General features: G+C 34.0%; 1 protein-coding gene across 1 annotated transcript in view; it reads right to left on the reverse strand.

Annotated features, from left to right (window-relative positions):
• Window positions 1–15946, reverse strand: part of beat-VI (Immunoglobulin domain-containing protein beaten path VI) — a 142911-nt gene that overhangs the window by 22773 nt on the left and 104192 nt on the right. The window contains exon 4 of the mRNA XM_075288612.1: window positions 13613–13723. Within this exon, the coding sequence (XP_075144727.1) occupies window positions 13613–13723 (111 nt within the window). The remainder of the gene's footprint in view (window positions 1–13612; window positions 13724–15946) is intronic.

Here is a 15946-nt window from a genome sequence, read left to right on the forward strand (position 1 = left end):
CTACTCCTTGTGCAAAAATTTCAAATTGGGCCAAAACTCTGGCTTTTAGGACCATATTAGTCCATATCGGGCGAAATATATATATTGGAGCTATATCTAAATCTGGACCGATTTCAACCAAATTTTGCACACTTGACTATACGACTAAGTGTTATATCACAATGGACTGAATAGTCTAAGTGAGCCTGATTCATCGGGCTGCCACATAACCTAACCTATTTGTACAAAATTTCAAGCAAATCGGTATAAAACTCTGGCTGCTGGGTCCATATTAGTGCATATCGGCCGAAAGATATATATGGGAGCTATATCTAAATCTGAACCGATTTCTTCCAAAATCAATAGGGTTCTATTCTGACCCAAATTAGGAACATGTGCCAAATTTGAAGGCGATTGGACTTAAATTGCGACCTAGACTTTGATCAAAAAAATGTGTTCACGGACGGACATGGTTATATCGACTCAGGGACCCACCCTGAGCATTATTGCCAAAGACACCATGTGTCTATATCGTCTTCTTCTGGGTATTACAAACATATGCACTAACTTATAATACCCTGTTCCACAGTGTGGCGCAGGGTATAAATAAATTATATTTAAGATATTATATTATAAATTTAATATATGTTGTATTATAATATTTTTAGATCTCTAAAGGTATTATAAATAACGTTATTAGTATATTTTATAATTAAATTTAATACTATCTTATACTTAATTTATTTGTAGAAGATCTAGTCTGGAGGAAATGTATAAATAGTATAAATAGATTGGGACAAATGCGTGGCACAACCAAAATGATATGCTTCAGCAAGTAGCATTTTTCTAAAGTTATTCATTAGAAATGTTTGTCTCTGCTTTTCACCACACATGTGAATTCTATTTCGCAATGGCATTGTTACCAAAATAATTCATAAAATATGCAAAAATAAAGAAAGGGAACGAGTAAAGCTTCACAATCCAGGAATTAACTTTTGTGCAATGCCATAGTTATACGTCCAAAATCTCCCAGGCCACAACTAGACGTCACATATTCATGTATTCCACAAGTAGACAGTGTTGACTAGGATTATAAAAAAGAAAGCGGAAACCACTCATTTACTTAAATCGTTTCCGCTAACATCAAAGCTACACACACGGCTGTGTGATTGTGCCTCTTGGTAGCCAATATTACACACACACATTGATATTTTACAGTGGCCACTGTTGTTTTGTAATAAATGAATGGAAGATGGAATGTTTGTGTGTGTGTGTGGATATTTGAATTTCAAAGGATCTACAAATGTGTGATTATATTTGGATGTTCTTTTGCAAATCCTTCCTTAGTTTTATTTTAGTCCAAAAACTGGAGACCCAACAAAACTTGAATGGGTTAGGAAAAAAAAGAACAAAGCGGAAGTTTTTTGAAATGCCTTGTCACATTGCTTCTTGTATTGTGTTGTAATTTCAAAATGAATTTCGAATGAGCACCGGAAGTATCTCTATGATAGTAGAATAGAAACTTTACATAACGATTAACGTCCTGAAAACCACATGAGAATGATGTCCAGATTTAACCAAGATCTTTAAATAAAATCCTTTAAAATCCTTTATTAAAATTAAAATTAGAATTTCTTGTATATCTTGTAATATAGCACGGGGAATTAGATAAATGTTTTTGAGGATACAGTGAAACCTCTCTGAAGTGGACACACAAAGTTTGTCCATATATTTGAGGTGTCCAGGTAAAGTCCTCAATTTCAGGATCGGATGAAATTTGTTTCTCTTAGAGAATCTGCAAGCCAAATCGGGGGATCAGTTTATATGGGGGCTATATATAATTATGAACCGATGTGGACCAATTTTTGCACGGTTGTTTGAGACCATATACTAACACCATGTACCAAATTTCAGCTTATAGAACAAGAAATAAGGATACGTTTAAAGCTTTAATCGGCCATTTTGGGCAAGTAGTATATGAGTTTTTCTGTTCCCAAAATCTGCAATTATTCAGAAAGTAAGAAATTTGCTGTCAAATCTACTTTGGGGATTTTTTATACTAATTTTGGGAATAGTATATTCAGCAACATTTCCTAAAACAATTTTCGCTGCAAGAATCATAATAATATCACAATTAGTTCAAAAGTTATAACATTTTCAATTCATATTTTTAATTCCCAAAAAAATAGGAATTTAAAAAAAAAATATTTCCCTGTTTTAAGTTTTTATATTTTAAATATTGAAAAAACAAAATTTTTTTAAAATAAAAAATTATCTAGATTCTTAGTGCAGTTAGAATCCAAATTAAAATATTTTTTTAATTTAAAATACATTCATATCACTTTTAAAAATGGGTTTTAAACAAAATTGTTTGGTGTGCCAATACTTATGTGGGTCACTGTAAGTGCATATCAGGCGAAAGATATACATATATCGGGGCTATATCTAAATCTGAATCGATTTCAACTAAATTCAGTATGCATATCTAGAATATTAATTCTACCATCTCTGCAAAATTTCCAATAAATCGAAGTGAAACTTTGGTGGCGGATTGAAAATTTGGTCTCTTGTGGTCATATCAGACTAAATCGGGCGTAGGACTTATATGGGAACTATATCTTAATCTGAACCGATGTCCAGCAAGCTCAGCACACTTAAATATATCACTAATTGTACTCTTTGTGCAAAATTTGAAGCAAATCAAAGTAAAACTTTGGCTTCGGGGACCTCATTAGATATTGATCAAATGCGGTGTTACTTCACTTGTATGGCCCCAGAAGCCATAGTTTTATTTTCATTTGCTTCAAATTTTGACTTTGATTTGCTTCAAATTTGTACTTTGAATTGCTTCAAATACTGACCTCACGAGAAATTGGATAAAAATAATGCGTTGTAAATGCTCAAGAAATCCAAATGGGGGATCGTTTTATATAGGGGCTATATCGAAACATGGATCGATATAGCCCATCTTTGAACTTCATCTTTTTTACAGAAAAACGAGTTTGTGCAAAATTCCAAAACGAAATCTTCATTATTGAAGTCTCTAGTGTGGGGCACCTTAGATAAGTTAGAATTTCAACCAAATATACTTTATCGGAACTTCATAATTGGACGTGTAGCAAATGGAATGGCAAACTTATTAGAATACCATCATCCTTCCCAAGATAGTGGGGATAAATATAATTGGTGCCAAATCAAGACCATTTTAAACGTCCAGTAGTTCAGTCCCTACGGGAAATTGGTTCAAATTACCAATATCGAACCTATCAAAGAACTATTATCCAGTTTGTCGCAATTTGTAAATTTTCATATAACCTCTTGGTTTCTATACTCTAATGATATTTAAATCGTTTTAGATCTACCCGTTTACTGAAATAGAATTCTCAGAATAATTTATTGTTCCACATATTCCAAAAGGTTTTCCTTTCTGGTGCGACTCGGATGCTCTAATTGAAACATTATTTTTTTCGGGACTGGTTCATGAGGACCTGTCTATGGGTTAGTTATACTAAATCGTCCCAGGGCAAGTCTTTTGGAATGGGTCCAAGTTGTGTCCTAAATTGTAAATGTACCCCGTCAATGACAAACCCATGTTAAAGTGATCGTTCCCCTTCGTACGTTTTGAAGTGGGATGTCGGGTTCTTATTATGTTTGGGAAACGTACAAAATTTTTCTTTCGCTCTACTTTAGTAGTTGAGCTTTTTAGTTCGGTCTCTGAATTTGTAGCCATTTTGGCTCATAAAATTTTGGAGGGATATTGAGGAAATTTCGAAGAAAATATTAAAATTAAACCACAACCAAATAATTTTTTGACAATAAAACAAAGTGGAATTTAGCATCACTTTAACAATTTGTAATTATAACATTTTTATTAAATTTAAAGATATTTCTTCCTGTGTATTTTCTCTTAGTTCTTATTAAGTATTTCATAGTTATTCAGTGAAAAACTCAATTACGTAGCCTAATTTATTTTCGAAACCAGTGCTATATCCTAGGATACTTGGCATACATATACTGATGAAAATGCCCTCACATACTTATACGTAAATATGGGAATATGAAAAAATCAATGGAGGAATGTATAGAGTTGCTAACTAGGCTGACCAACTGTGTTTATTGAATGGATGAGATTGTCTATGACTGCCCCTTCCTCTTAATTTTGATGTTGTTCTAGTCCAAACTATACAAATTCAATGGATGCGGCTACCACGTTTCATGTTTTGTTTTCAATATTTGTTTTTCAACATGAAAATTTTGTATATGTCTAATAGGGAGGATCGAAAATAAAGAGCGTCGTACTTCATGAATTCCTGGATGCAAATTAATATTTTTTAGAACGATTGCGCGATAACTATAGGCCATATTTTCATAGAATTTTAATATAGTTCATTTGATGCGAAATAATGATAGTCCTTTCCACATTAGAACAGCATCTTTCTTTTGTTTAATAGCATATAGAAATAAACTCGTGTATTTGAGATACCCAATACCCTATGGTACATTGTGGTTTTTAACATTTCGTTTGTATTGCCTTTGGCTGAACATTGATCAGGTGCGGATAGTGTATTTGGCAGGCAGAAACAAACAAACCAATCGCATGCATTGGGCCAAATTGCGGTTGAGCAATGCTGATTGCAGTATGTAGCTGCAACACCATAACAAACTATCCCGATTGGCATGACAGAGGAATTCTGTTATTATCCAATGGCGTTGGAAAAACATAAAAAAATCGGCAACATATTTGTTTGGATAAAATTAAAAATCCCATATAGGCCTTTAATGCATAGAAGAACCGGCCTGAACCCACGGTAGGGGTCCAAAGTAGTGGTGGGAAATAAAATTATAGAAGAGGTAATGGAATGGAGAGCTAGGAATATACAAAGCAAAGTGAATTGCATCACATCATTGGTCATTAGCTTCGGTAATGATTAGTGCAAAGTGCAAATACCACCTACATATTAGGCAATTCGCCAGAATGTTATCCCTAAGAGATTGCATTAAAGCATCACATCAAAACATTCCAACTATGTCCCCACAAATAACGCTTAGACGCATGTTTTTGCCAAATTGATACTTCCATCTTGTTTTGCAAATGAGTTTTTTTTTTGTTCACATTATCCAGAATGTCATTGTGATTTTAGTTTTAATGTTTTCCAAAACATGATCCATGTTTTCCAATGGATTCTAGAAGTCATAGTTGACTCTATGACATGAGTGATACGTGGTTTGTAGTTTGACAATGACAGTTGTTGTAATCGACATCAACTTGTATTAATGATTTTAGTACTGAAACGTTTTTAATTTGATAATACTTCCCGGTAGGTATCAAATAGGTTAAAATTTCAATTTTAGGCTTCTCGTGATGTGCTGCATTACGGATTCATTCTATACCCTCAAAACAAAAAAAAAAAAAAAACAAAAGTCGCGTCTGTAACATCCCAGCAAAAATAACAAATAATAGCAATAACGTAAACGAGTAATCAAACTAGTTTATGATCATTCGTTTACGTTATTGCAACCAATTCATGCAGTATAGACCCATGAAAGGTAGTGCTGTTTTCCTTCACGCCAACAATGCTAAAATCAAGATTTTAGATTACCTTTGGGCAATATTTCTATTAAAATGAACAATTATATCAGCGCTTTGTAGAAGCTGCTCTAAATCGGGACATCGCCCACAAAAATCAGCGCTGATTCGGTTGTTTTGTAAGCAGTTGGTACTACCTCTCTTCCTTACAATCCTACTGAAATAGTGCTCCATTTTTTTGCTGGGATATCCTCCTAAACATATTCTGCATCAAGCATATATACATTTCGCAAACATTATATGCTATAACATATTGACATATATGTTTCAAACATATTATATTAATTTATAAATATTATACGTTTGCACTAAAAAAGATTTTTTTTAAAAATTTGAGTTCCAATCATATATTTTTTACATCGAAACATAAAAAGAATATGTTTTTAGTAGTACACAGACAAGAAAAGATTGTTTTTCATATGTTTCGATGTAAAAAATATATGTTTGGAACTCAAATTTTTAAAAAATCTTTTTTAGTACAAACGTATAATGTTTATAAATTAATATAATATGTTTGGAACATATATGTTAATATGTTATAACATATGATGTTTGCGACATTAGATTTCTTTAAATATAATATCTCTGGATGCATACATATATAAGTGTGGAAATTTCTTATAAACATATATAACAGGTTGGTAAGTCCCCGGTCTGACACGTAGATGGCGTCGCTAGTATTAAATGTATATTATTTTTATATAGTACCAACCTTCAAATGATTCGTGTCAAAATTTGACATTTAGTTTGTTAGATAGAGCGTCTTTTGTGAAGCAACTTTTGTTATTGTAAAAAAAAGGGAAAAAGGAATTTCGTGTTTTGATAAAATGCTGTTTTCTGAAGGGGAAAAATACGGTGGAAGCAAAAACTTGGCTTGATAATGAGTTTCCGGACTCTGTCCCAGGGAAATCAACAATAATTGATTGGTATGCAAAATTCAAGCGTGGTGAAATGAGCACGGAGGACGGTGAACGCTGTGGACGCCCGAAAGCGGTGGTTACCGAGGAAAACATCAAAAAAATCCACAAAATGATTTTGAATGACTGTAAAATGAAGTTGATCGAGATAGCAAAGGCCTTAAAGATATCAAAGGAACGTGTTGGTCATATCATTCATCAATATTTGGATATGCGGAAACTCTGTGCAAAATGGGTGCCGCGCGAGCTCACATTTGACCAAAAACAACAACGTGTTGATGATTCTGAGCAGTGTCTGCAGCTGTTAACTCGTAATACGCACGAGTTTTTCCGTCTATATGTGACAATGGATGAAACATGGCTTCATCACTACACTCCTGAGTCCAATCGACAGTCGGCTGAGTGGACAGCGACCGGTGAACCGTCTCCGAAGCGTGGAAAGACTCAAAAGTCCGCTGGAAAAGTAATGGCCCCTGTTTTTTGGGATGCACATGGAATAATTTTTTTCGATTATATTGAGAAGGGAAAAACCATCAACAGTGACTATTATATGACGTTATTGGAGCGTTTGAAGGTCGAAATCGCGGCAAAACGTCATCATATGGAGAAGAAAAAAGTGTTGTTCCACCAAGACCATGCCACAAGTCATTGAGAACGATGGCAAAAATTCATGAATTGGGCTTCGAATTGCTTCCCCACCCACAGTATTCTCCAGATCTGGCCCCCAGCAACTTTTTCTTATTCTCAGACCTCAAAAGGATGCTCGCAGAGAAAAAAATTGGCTACAATCAAGAGGTGTTCGCCGAAACTGAGGCCTATTTTGAGGCAAAACCGAAGGAGTACTACCAAAATGGTATCAAAAAATTGGAAGGTCGTTATAATTGTTGTATCGCTCTTAAAGGGAACTATGTTGAATAATAAAAACCAATTTTGACAAAAAAACAAGTATATACAGCAGTAAGTTCGGCCGGGCCGAATGTTAAATACCCACCACCATGAACCAAATATTAGGGGTTCCTTTGAAATTTCAGGAGGGCTTGAGGACTTGAGGACAATTCCCGAAGATAAATTTAAAGATTTCACCTATGAGGACTATATCAGATTCTGGATTTATAAGAACCATTTTTGTTTGAGTTTTAGAGGAATCATTAACATCTCTTGTAAGTGTGCAAGAAAATTATAAAATAACGTCTTGATTTGAAATCTTAAATCTGTAGAAGTAAAATTTGGAAATTTTACATTGAGTTTCAAGCAATTTTCATGATAGGTGCGCTTTCTACACCCTCAAGAAGTGAAGTCGGTCTATATGGAGGCATTACCAAATGGACCGATAAAAACTTAATCCGATACACGTTTTTGTGAGCCTAAAATACCAGAATATTTACAATTTAAGGCAAATCGGATAAAAACTACGGTTTCTAGAAACCCAAGGAGTTAAATCGGGAGATCGTTCTTATGGGGGCTATACTAAAATATGGACCGATACTCACCGTTTTCGCATACCTCTTTATGACCCGAAAATACCTCTAGATTTCCAATTTTAGGCAAATAGGATAAAAACTTCGGATTCTAGAAGCCCAAGAAGTAAAATCGGGAAATCGGTCTATATGGAGGCTATACGAAAATATGGACCGATACTCACCATTTTCGGCACACCTCTTTATGGTCCTAAAATACCTCTAGATTTCCAATTTCAGACAATAATGTAAAAAGATGACTTGTATATGACAGAGAAGGACGATTCATCCTTACTTGTTTTAGGCACTAAGCTTTTTCATTTATATCATTCTTTCTTTTTTTCTAAAGCATTTTAGTTTTGTTTGTTGGATTCATTTAAAATTAAACTCAATTATTACGGCAACTCTCAATTCGATTGAAAGAAAACTTGACTCTCATCTTCCCCCAAGGATTCGAAACGACCTGAAGCTTTAAAAGTTTTGATTTGTTCGTTTTACTTTTCTGAATCCATATTCAATAAAAGTTTGAATTAATTTCCATTTATAGTAGGTATCTAAGCAATTAAAAAAATAAATGCAAGAAATAATAACTCATCATAATTAAAACAATAAAAAAGAAATTTATTGTGGCTGTTTGTATAAGAGTTTGCTGTAGAAAATTTTATTTTTTTCCCTCTGCCTTCATTTCTTTAGCCTCATCAATAACTTTCGCTTCAGTGAGCATAGTAATTCTATTTCATTATTAATTGATTTGTGGGAGTCGTGGGCGACTGCAGGCATCAATGCCATAGCAGTCGAATTACCCAAATTACTGGGAAAAATATCTCAACATCATTATATCTTCTAGTTGCACTTTTTCTATTATTGGATCTTTTGCCTTAGCTAGTAGCATGGCATAGTGAAACAAAAACAGTTTCCATTGTCATTAAGACTATCTAATTAGTTGTGATTATTTCAAAGGCGAGATGGTATATAATTAAGTTCATATGAACTGAAGCAATCTAAATTAGGAGAATGCTTATATTTTTGGACGTTAGAAAAGACGTTGCAGAAAAGAAGGTTAAGTGCAGAATCAAAAAATATTTTGGTGACTTTAACAGGTTGGCAGATAAGTACCCGGTCTGACAAAAGAAAAACACATCTTTTTTGTCAAAATTCGTTTTTATTATTCAACATAGTTCCCTTCAAGAACGATACAACGATTATAACGACCTTCCAATTTTTTGATAGCATTTTGGTAGTACTCCTTCGGTTTTGCCTCAAAATAGGCCTCAGTTTCGGAGCCCAATTCACGAATTTTTGCCATCGGTCTCAACGACTTGTGGCACGGTGCGTTGTCTTGGTGGAGCAACACTTTTTTCTTCTTCATATGGGGCCGTTTTGCCGCGATTTCGACCTTCAAATGCTCCAATAACGTCATATAATAGTTACGGTTGATGGTTTTTCCCTTCTCAAGATAATCGATAAAAATTATTCCATGCGCATCCCAAAAAACAGAGGCCAGCGGACTTTTGAGTCTTTCAACGCTTCGGAGACGGTTCACCGGTCGCTGTCCACTCAGCCGACTGTCGATTGGTGTGTAGTGATGGAGCCATGTTTCATCCATTGTCACATATCGACGGAAAAACTCGGGTGTAGTACGAGTTAACAGCTGCAAACACCGCTCAAATCATCAACACGTTGTTGTTTTTGGTCAAATGTGAGCTCGCGCGGCACCCAGTTTGCACAGAGCTTCCGCATATCCAAAAATTCACGAATGATATGACCAACACGTTCCTTTGATATCTTTAAGGCCTCTGCTATCTCGATCAACTTCAGTTTACGGTCATTCAAAATCATTTTGTGGATTTTTTAATGTTTTCATCGGTAACCACCTCTTTCGGGCGTCCACTGCGTTCACCGTCATCCGTGCTGATTTCCCCACGCTTGAATTTATCAAGCCATGTTTTTGCCTCCACCTTATTTTTTCCCATCAGAAAACAGTATTTTATCAAAACACGAAATTCCTTTTTTTTTTCATTTTTTTCTCAATAAGAAAAGTTGCTTCACAAAAGACGCTCTATCTCACAAACTAATTGACTTACAGACGTCAAATTTTGACACGAATCATTTGGAACTATATAAAAACAAGTATATACAGCAGTAAATTCGGCCGGGCCGAATCTTAAATACCCACCACCATGAACCAAATATTAGGGTTTCCTTTGAAATTTCAGGAGGGCTTGAGGACACTTCCCGAAGATAAATTTAAAAATTTCACCTATGAGGACTATATCGGATTTATAAGAACCATTTTTGTTTGAGTTTTAGAGGAATCATTAACATCTCCTGTAAGTGTGCAAGAAAATTATAAAATAACGTCTTGATTTGAAATCTTAAATCTGTAGATTTTCACCCGATCTGGGAATCTGGAAATTTTACATTGAGTTTCAAGCAATTTCATGATCAGTGCGCCTTCTACACCCTCAAGAAGTGAAGTCGGCCTATATGGAGGCATTACCAAAAGGACCGCTAAAAACTTAATCCGATACAGGTTTTTGTGAGCCTAAAATACCAGAATATTTACAATTTCAAGCAAATCGGATAAAAACTACGGTTTCTAGAAACCCAAGGAGATAATCGGGAGATAGTTCTTATGGGGGCTATACTAAAATATAGACCGATATTCACCGTTTTCGGCACACCTCTTTATGGCCCGAAAATACCTCTAGATTTCCAATTTCAGGCAACTTGGATAAAAACTCCTGATTCTAGAAGCCCAAGAAGTAAAATCGGCATATCGGTCTATATGGGGGCTATATCAAAACATGGACCGATACTCACCATTCGTGGCAAATCTCTTTATGGTCCTAAAATACCTATAAATTTCCAAATTGTATGCAAATTGTATATAAACTACGGACTCTATAAACCCAAGATGTAAAATCGGGAGATCGGTCTATATGGGGGCTATACCAAAACATGGAACGATACGGACCATTTTCGGCACACCTTTTTATGGTCCTCAAGTACCTCTAGATTTTCAATTTCAGGCAAATTGGATAAAAAGTACCGTTTCTATAAGCCCTAGACCCCAAATCGGGAGGTCGGTTTATATGGGGACCATACCAAAACATGGACCGATGCTCACCATTTTTGGCACACCTCCTTACGGTTCTAAAATACCTCTCGATATCCAATTTCAGGTAAATTGGATAAAAAAGCCCAAGAAATAAAATCGGGAGATCGGTCTATATGGGGGCTATACCAAAACATGAACCGATACTCACGATTTTTGGGACACCTCTTTATGGTCATAAAATACCTCTAGATTTAAAATTTCAGGCAAATTGGATAAAAACTACGATTTATATAAGCCCAAGACCCCAAATCGGAAGGTCGGTTAATATGGGGACTATATCAAAACCTGGACCGATATAGCCCATATTTGAACTTGACCTGTCTGCAGACAAAAGACGAGTTTGTGCAAAATTTGAGCACGATTGCTTCATTATTGAAGACTGTAACGTGATTACAACAGACAGACAGACAGACAGACGGACGGACATCGTTATATCGTCTTAGAATTTCTCCCTGATCAAGAATATATATACTTTATATAATCGGAAATCGATATTTCGATGTGTTGCAAACGGAATGACAAACTTATTATACCCCCGTGGTGGTTATAATGATATGCATTTAATACTAGCGACGCCATCTATGTGTCACACAGGGGACTTATCAGCCAACCTATTATACACAGGCTAATATTAATCGCTTTAGTTATTAAATATTACGTTTTCCTTTTTGGGTCATACGAAACCTATTTATGTTACACCCAAAGAAAAAAAATACTTTCCTCCACAATGAAATTTTAGACAAACGAAATTCCTCTTTCGTATATTTTGCTTTGTAGCAAATTAATCCGAATTTATGATAAGCGATTCAGTGATTGTCTCTAAAGTTTTTAATTTATTTTTAAAAGGAATTTGCGTTAAAAGAAAACTTTGCTTGTCTAAAATTTCGAAACTCATCTTTCAGTGTAGCAACTTAGAATATTCATTTCGACTTTCGTCGTAGATTAACTCAACAATAGTTTATCGATGAACTTAATTCAAAGAAAAATTACATTTTCCTTGAAATTTTCTTAAAGTAATGAAAATTTCCAAAAATATTTAAAAAGCGTAGCGATCCATTTCTCGGTTGAAAAAAATACGGTTACAGTTAAGTTTATGTTAATTTAATTAAAATTGGCATATGCTTACAATCAAATTTAAACAAACGAAAATCTCCTTTGTTATAAATAATTTTCTTCAAGATCAAAGAAAATCATGATGCAACAATTGCTTCTTATATTTTTTATTTTGTTTAAAAATGTTTTAGCGCCAAAAGAAAACTTCATTTGTCATAAATTTGGTTTCTCAGAAAATAAGGAGTGAGGGCAGTACCAAAGTTTGATTATGGAGCAATAAACAAAGTTCCCTACAACCTTCTTGGATTGAATAAACATGTTGTTAGTAAAAATTAAAATTAAAAGTATTTGGTTACAATTTTAATTGGTTGATTTAATTGTTTAATTCAAGCTGCTAACACAATGGACTGTATAGTCTAAGTGGTCCTGAAATAGCCAGCTGCCAAATAACCTAACTTAACTTAAGCAAAGAATCAGTCACACATAAAAAAATAATTGTTTACTTGAATCACTAAATTCTTATTGATCTTATGAAATTTTAATTGAAATAGGTCCAATCATATATATGATAGTAAATACAACCAATTAAAAAATTATTTGATCCAATTAAGAAAATTAATTTATTTAATTAACTTCTTTGATTGATTTAAAAAATTTAATTGAATCTGCAATTTGGTAATACTAGTCATAGATACTATCATTTCCGTGATTGGGCCTATTTTGAATAAAAAAAATTATGAAATATTTAATTACGTGATGGTACTTAAAACACAATTTTTCTGTGTCATGTCACAGCAACAGCCTTCACCAGTGTTTTTCTACGAAAGCCATACATAAGCGTTTGTTGCCTTTAAGTCACACTGTACGAGTATGTTAACTATTTGATGCGATGCGATTACTTGCAGTAGGCCATAACCCCTGTTTTGATTGGGGACTGAGACAAAGTATCATTGCTGTGTTCGTGAGATACTCGAATGGCCCTTGGAAAATTTTTGCATACCAACACGTGAAGCTTATGAGAATAGCAACAGAGATATTCTAAACACTTCATTCTGGCCCACATGGTCTAACCCCCACAATGCAATTGGGGATAGTCTCGAGTATGATGGTGTGATAAGCAAAAGCTATAAGGAAACCCAGAAATACTTGGAGTGCCAGCGCGTGTTCATGATTTATAGGCTAAGAGCGAAGCGAACGATTTCGACAGAACGAGAGAATGTTGTAACGGCCATCTGCGTGTATACACATAGCCAGATATCTAAGTTTGCTTGATTGTTTGTTTAAAGTGGTCCTTCTAAAGTAAATTTTGCTAGTAACTAAAATATTAGTTACACTCAGTGATAAACGAGGCGAGGTGAGTGTGGGTGTGTGCAGGCGAGGGCGTACAAGACATCAACAGGATCCTCTTATAGCTGAGGAATGCAATACCACTTTGTTAGTTGGATGTCACGCGGGGCATTGTCGAGATGGTGAAATAATAAAATTCTGAACAACTTACATCGACATTGATGCCAGATACTGGAAAGACCAAGGTGGGTGGTGACTCTTTTGGCACGTAGCGATAGAATTCTTCTGTTCCGAAATACCAACGCACCGAGTACAAGGCCGCCTGAAAAGACAAGAAAGAACGAAAAAATTAACTTGTGAGTAAAAAAAAAAAAACGGACACAAACTGAGCATTGAAGAAAAATGAAGATGAACAACATCAGTTTTAGAAACAATTTACCGTGCAATTAATTTAATTAGGATTTTTTCTCCAGCACTGCCTTGTAGAAGGCTAATATTTTACTCAATAAAATCCTAAGCCAAAAAGACAAAGTGGTGCATATTAAATGTGATTGAAATTTGATATTTAAAGGGTTCTACCCTTTAATTCACTCAAAAGAATTTGATACCACTATGGAAGAAAATGTAGGTTTCTTTTAGACAATTATTATGGAATTAAAATATTTAAAATTGTAGCAGGATAAAAATGAATTATTAATTATTGCCAAATTAAAGAAGATGCATTGAAATAAATAAGAACATGTCATATTTTGAATGGTAAAAATTGTAGTGGAAAATTTTTGAAATGTCTTTAGTGCTATACAAAGATCAAGACAGACTAAATTTAAGTAAAATTTATTTACTTTAGAAAATTATGAACACAATTTAATCATTTTAGTAAGACATTAAATATTTTATGTGAATTTCGAAATGTTCCCATATTTAGCTCATGACATTAACGTAAGATAAAAACTTTACTAAAATCAACTAATTTTAATAAACTAAAATAAAGTTAAATCGGCTGTAGAAATTCTCGTTGACTCTTTTCTGAGGGTGGGTCTAACTAATCATTTTATAATCTATTCTTTTAATTGGGAACACAATAAGTATATATCAAATACGTATAGTTATAAGCCAAATTTGACATACAAATTTTGCTTTTATATTTCCAATTTCATGACTATTAGATACAAATTGCGGTGTCGGCATGTTCAAGAATAAAAAAAAAAACATTACATAGGGTCAATATGAGGCTTTACATGGACCAATGTAAACCAATTTTGACATATTTTTTTATGGATTTAACATAATTCTAGATTTATGCAAATCGCACAAAAGTTGCAGTGTCTAGAAGCCCATATAGTCGTATATGGGAGCTATACAATATACAATTTTGGACCTTGAATACTCTAGATTTTCTATTGGAAAATTACGATGTCTAGATGCTTAGAAACCCAACAAGGGGTCGGTTTAAATGGGGGCTATATCAAAACGTAAACCAACAGATGTGCCAACAAACGGACAAATGGACACACTCGCAAAGAAAAAAACGTTTGGGAAACGAGTACCGAAAACGTTTTTCTTTTGTTAGAGTTTTTTGAATTGCTTCGAAAATTTTAAACTTTTGTCACCAAAAAAATTAGTTTGTTACAAAAAAAATTTTTTTTTCAATAAAAAAGTTATTTTTGAAACAACATTTCGTTTATATCAAACACTGTTCTATTCTGACTTTAGGTCTTTAATAAGACACATTTTACTGTTCAAAATTTAATATAGTACAATGTAATGTTGAACATTTTTTCGGAATCTTTCGAACATATCTGGAATATATGTAAAAAAAAAACAACAAAAAAAAAACTTTGGTCGAAGCAGGAATCGAACCTACGACCCTTGGCATGCAAGTCGGACGTAGCAACCACTGTTCCACGCTGCCAAACTAAATATTTGTTTCTGTTAAATAAACTTTATTTATTCGGTTCGTGGGCGCCGCAAGCTATGCTATATAAATATAATTTATATGGATAATTATCTATTGATGACCATAACAGGTACATAGCTCAGTGGTTAGTGTGTTGGCTTACAAAGTACACGGTCCGCGGTTCGATTCTCCGTCCAGGCGAAAGGTAAAAAAAAAATTTAAAAATTTATAAAATCGTGTAATTTCTTATAATTGTTGGTATTACAGGTAAATGTGTTAAGAATTAAAAAACCTCGTGAATGTGAGAAAGATGTGAGGGAAAATGCAATTAGCACGAAAACAATGTTTTTTTAGTTAATCTTTATGAAATTGTTTTTACATCCTGGAAAAGAATAAACGTTTATCACAAAAAGAATATACTTTTCTTCCAAATACACTTCCTTACAGCGAAAAGCAAATGAGAAACGAACTTTGTTTGTTAAAATTTCGTTTGGGAGGAGAGAATTATTTTTTTGCTGTAGTTGTATCGTCTTCGAATTTCTACCTAATCAATGATATACACTTTGTATAGTCGGAAGTCAATATTTCGATGTGCTACAAAGTGTACTTATTAAAATGTTGAACCTTTGTATCACTTTGACAATTTTA

Source organism: Haematobia irritans, chromosome 1, assembly GCF_050003625.1.
Source record: "Haematobia irritans isolate KBUSLIRL chromosome 1, ASM5000362v1, whole genome shotgun sequence".
Classification (NCBI taxonomy): domain Eukaryota; kingdom Metazoa; phylum Arthropoda; class Insecta; order Diptera; family Muscidae; genus Haematobia; species Haematobia irritans.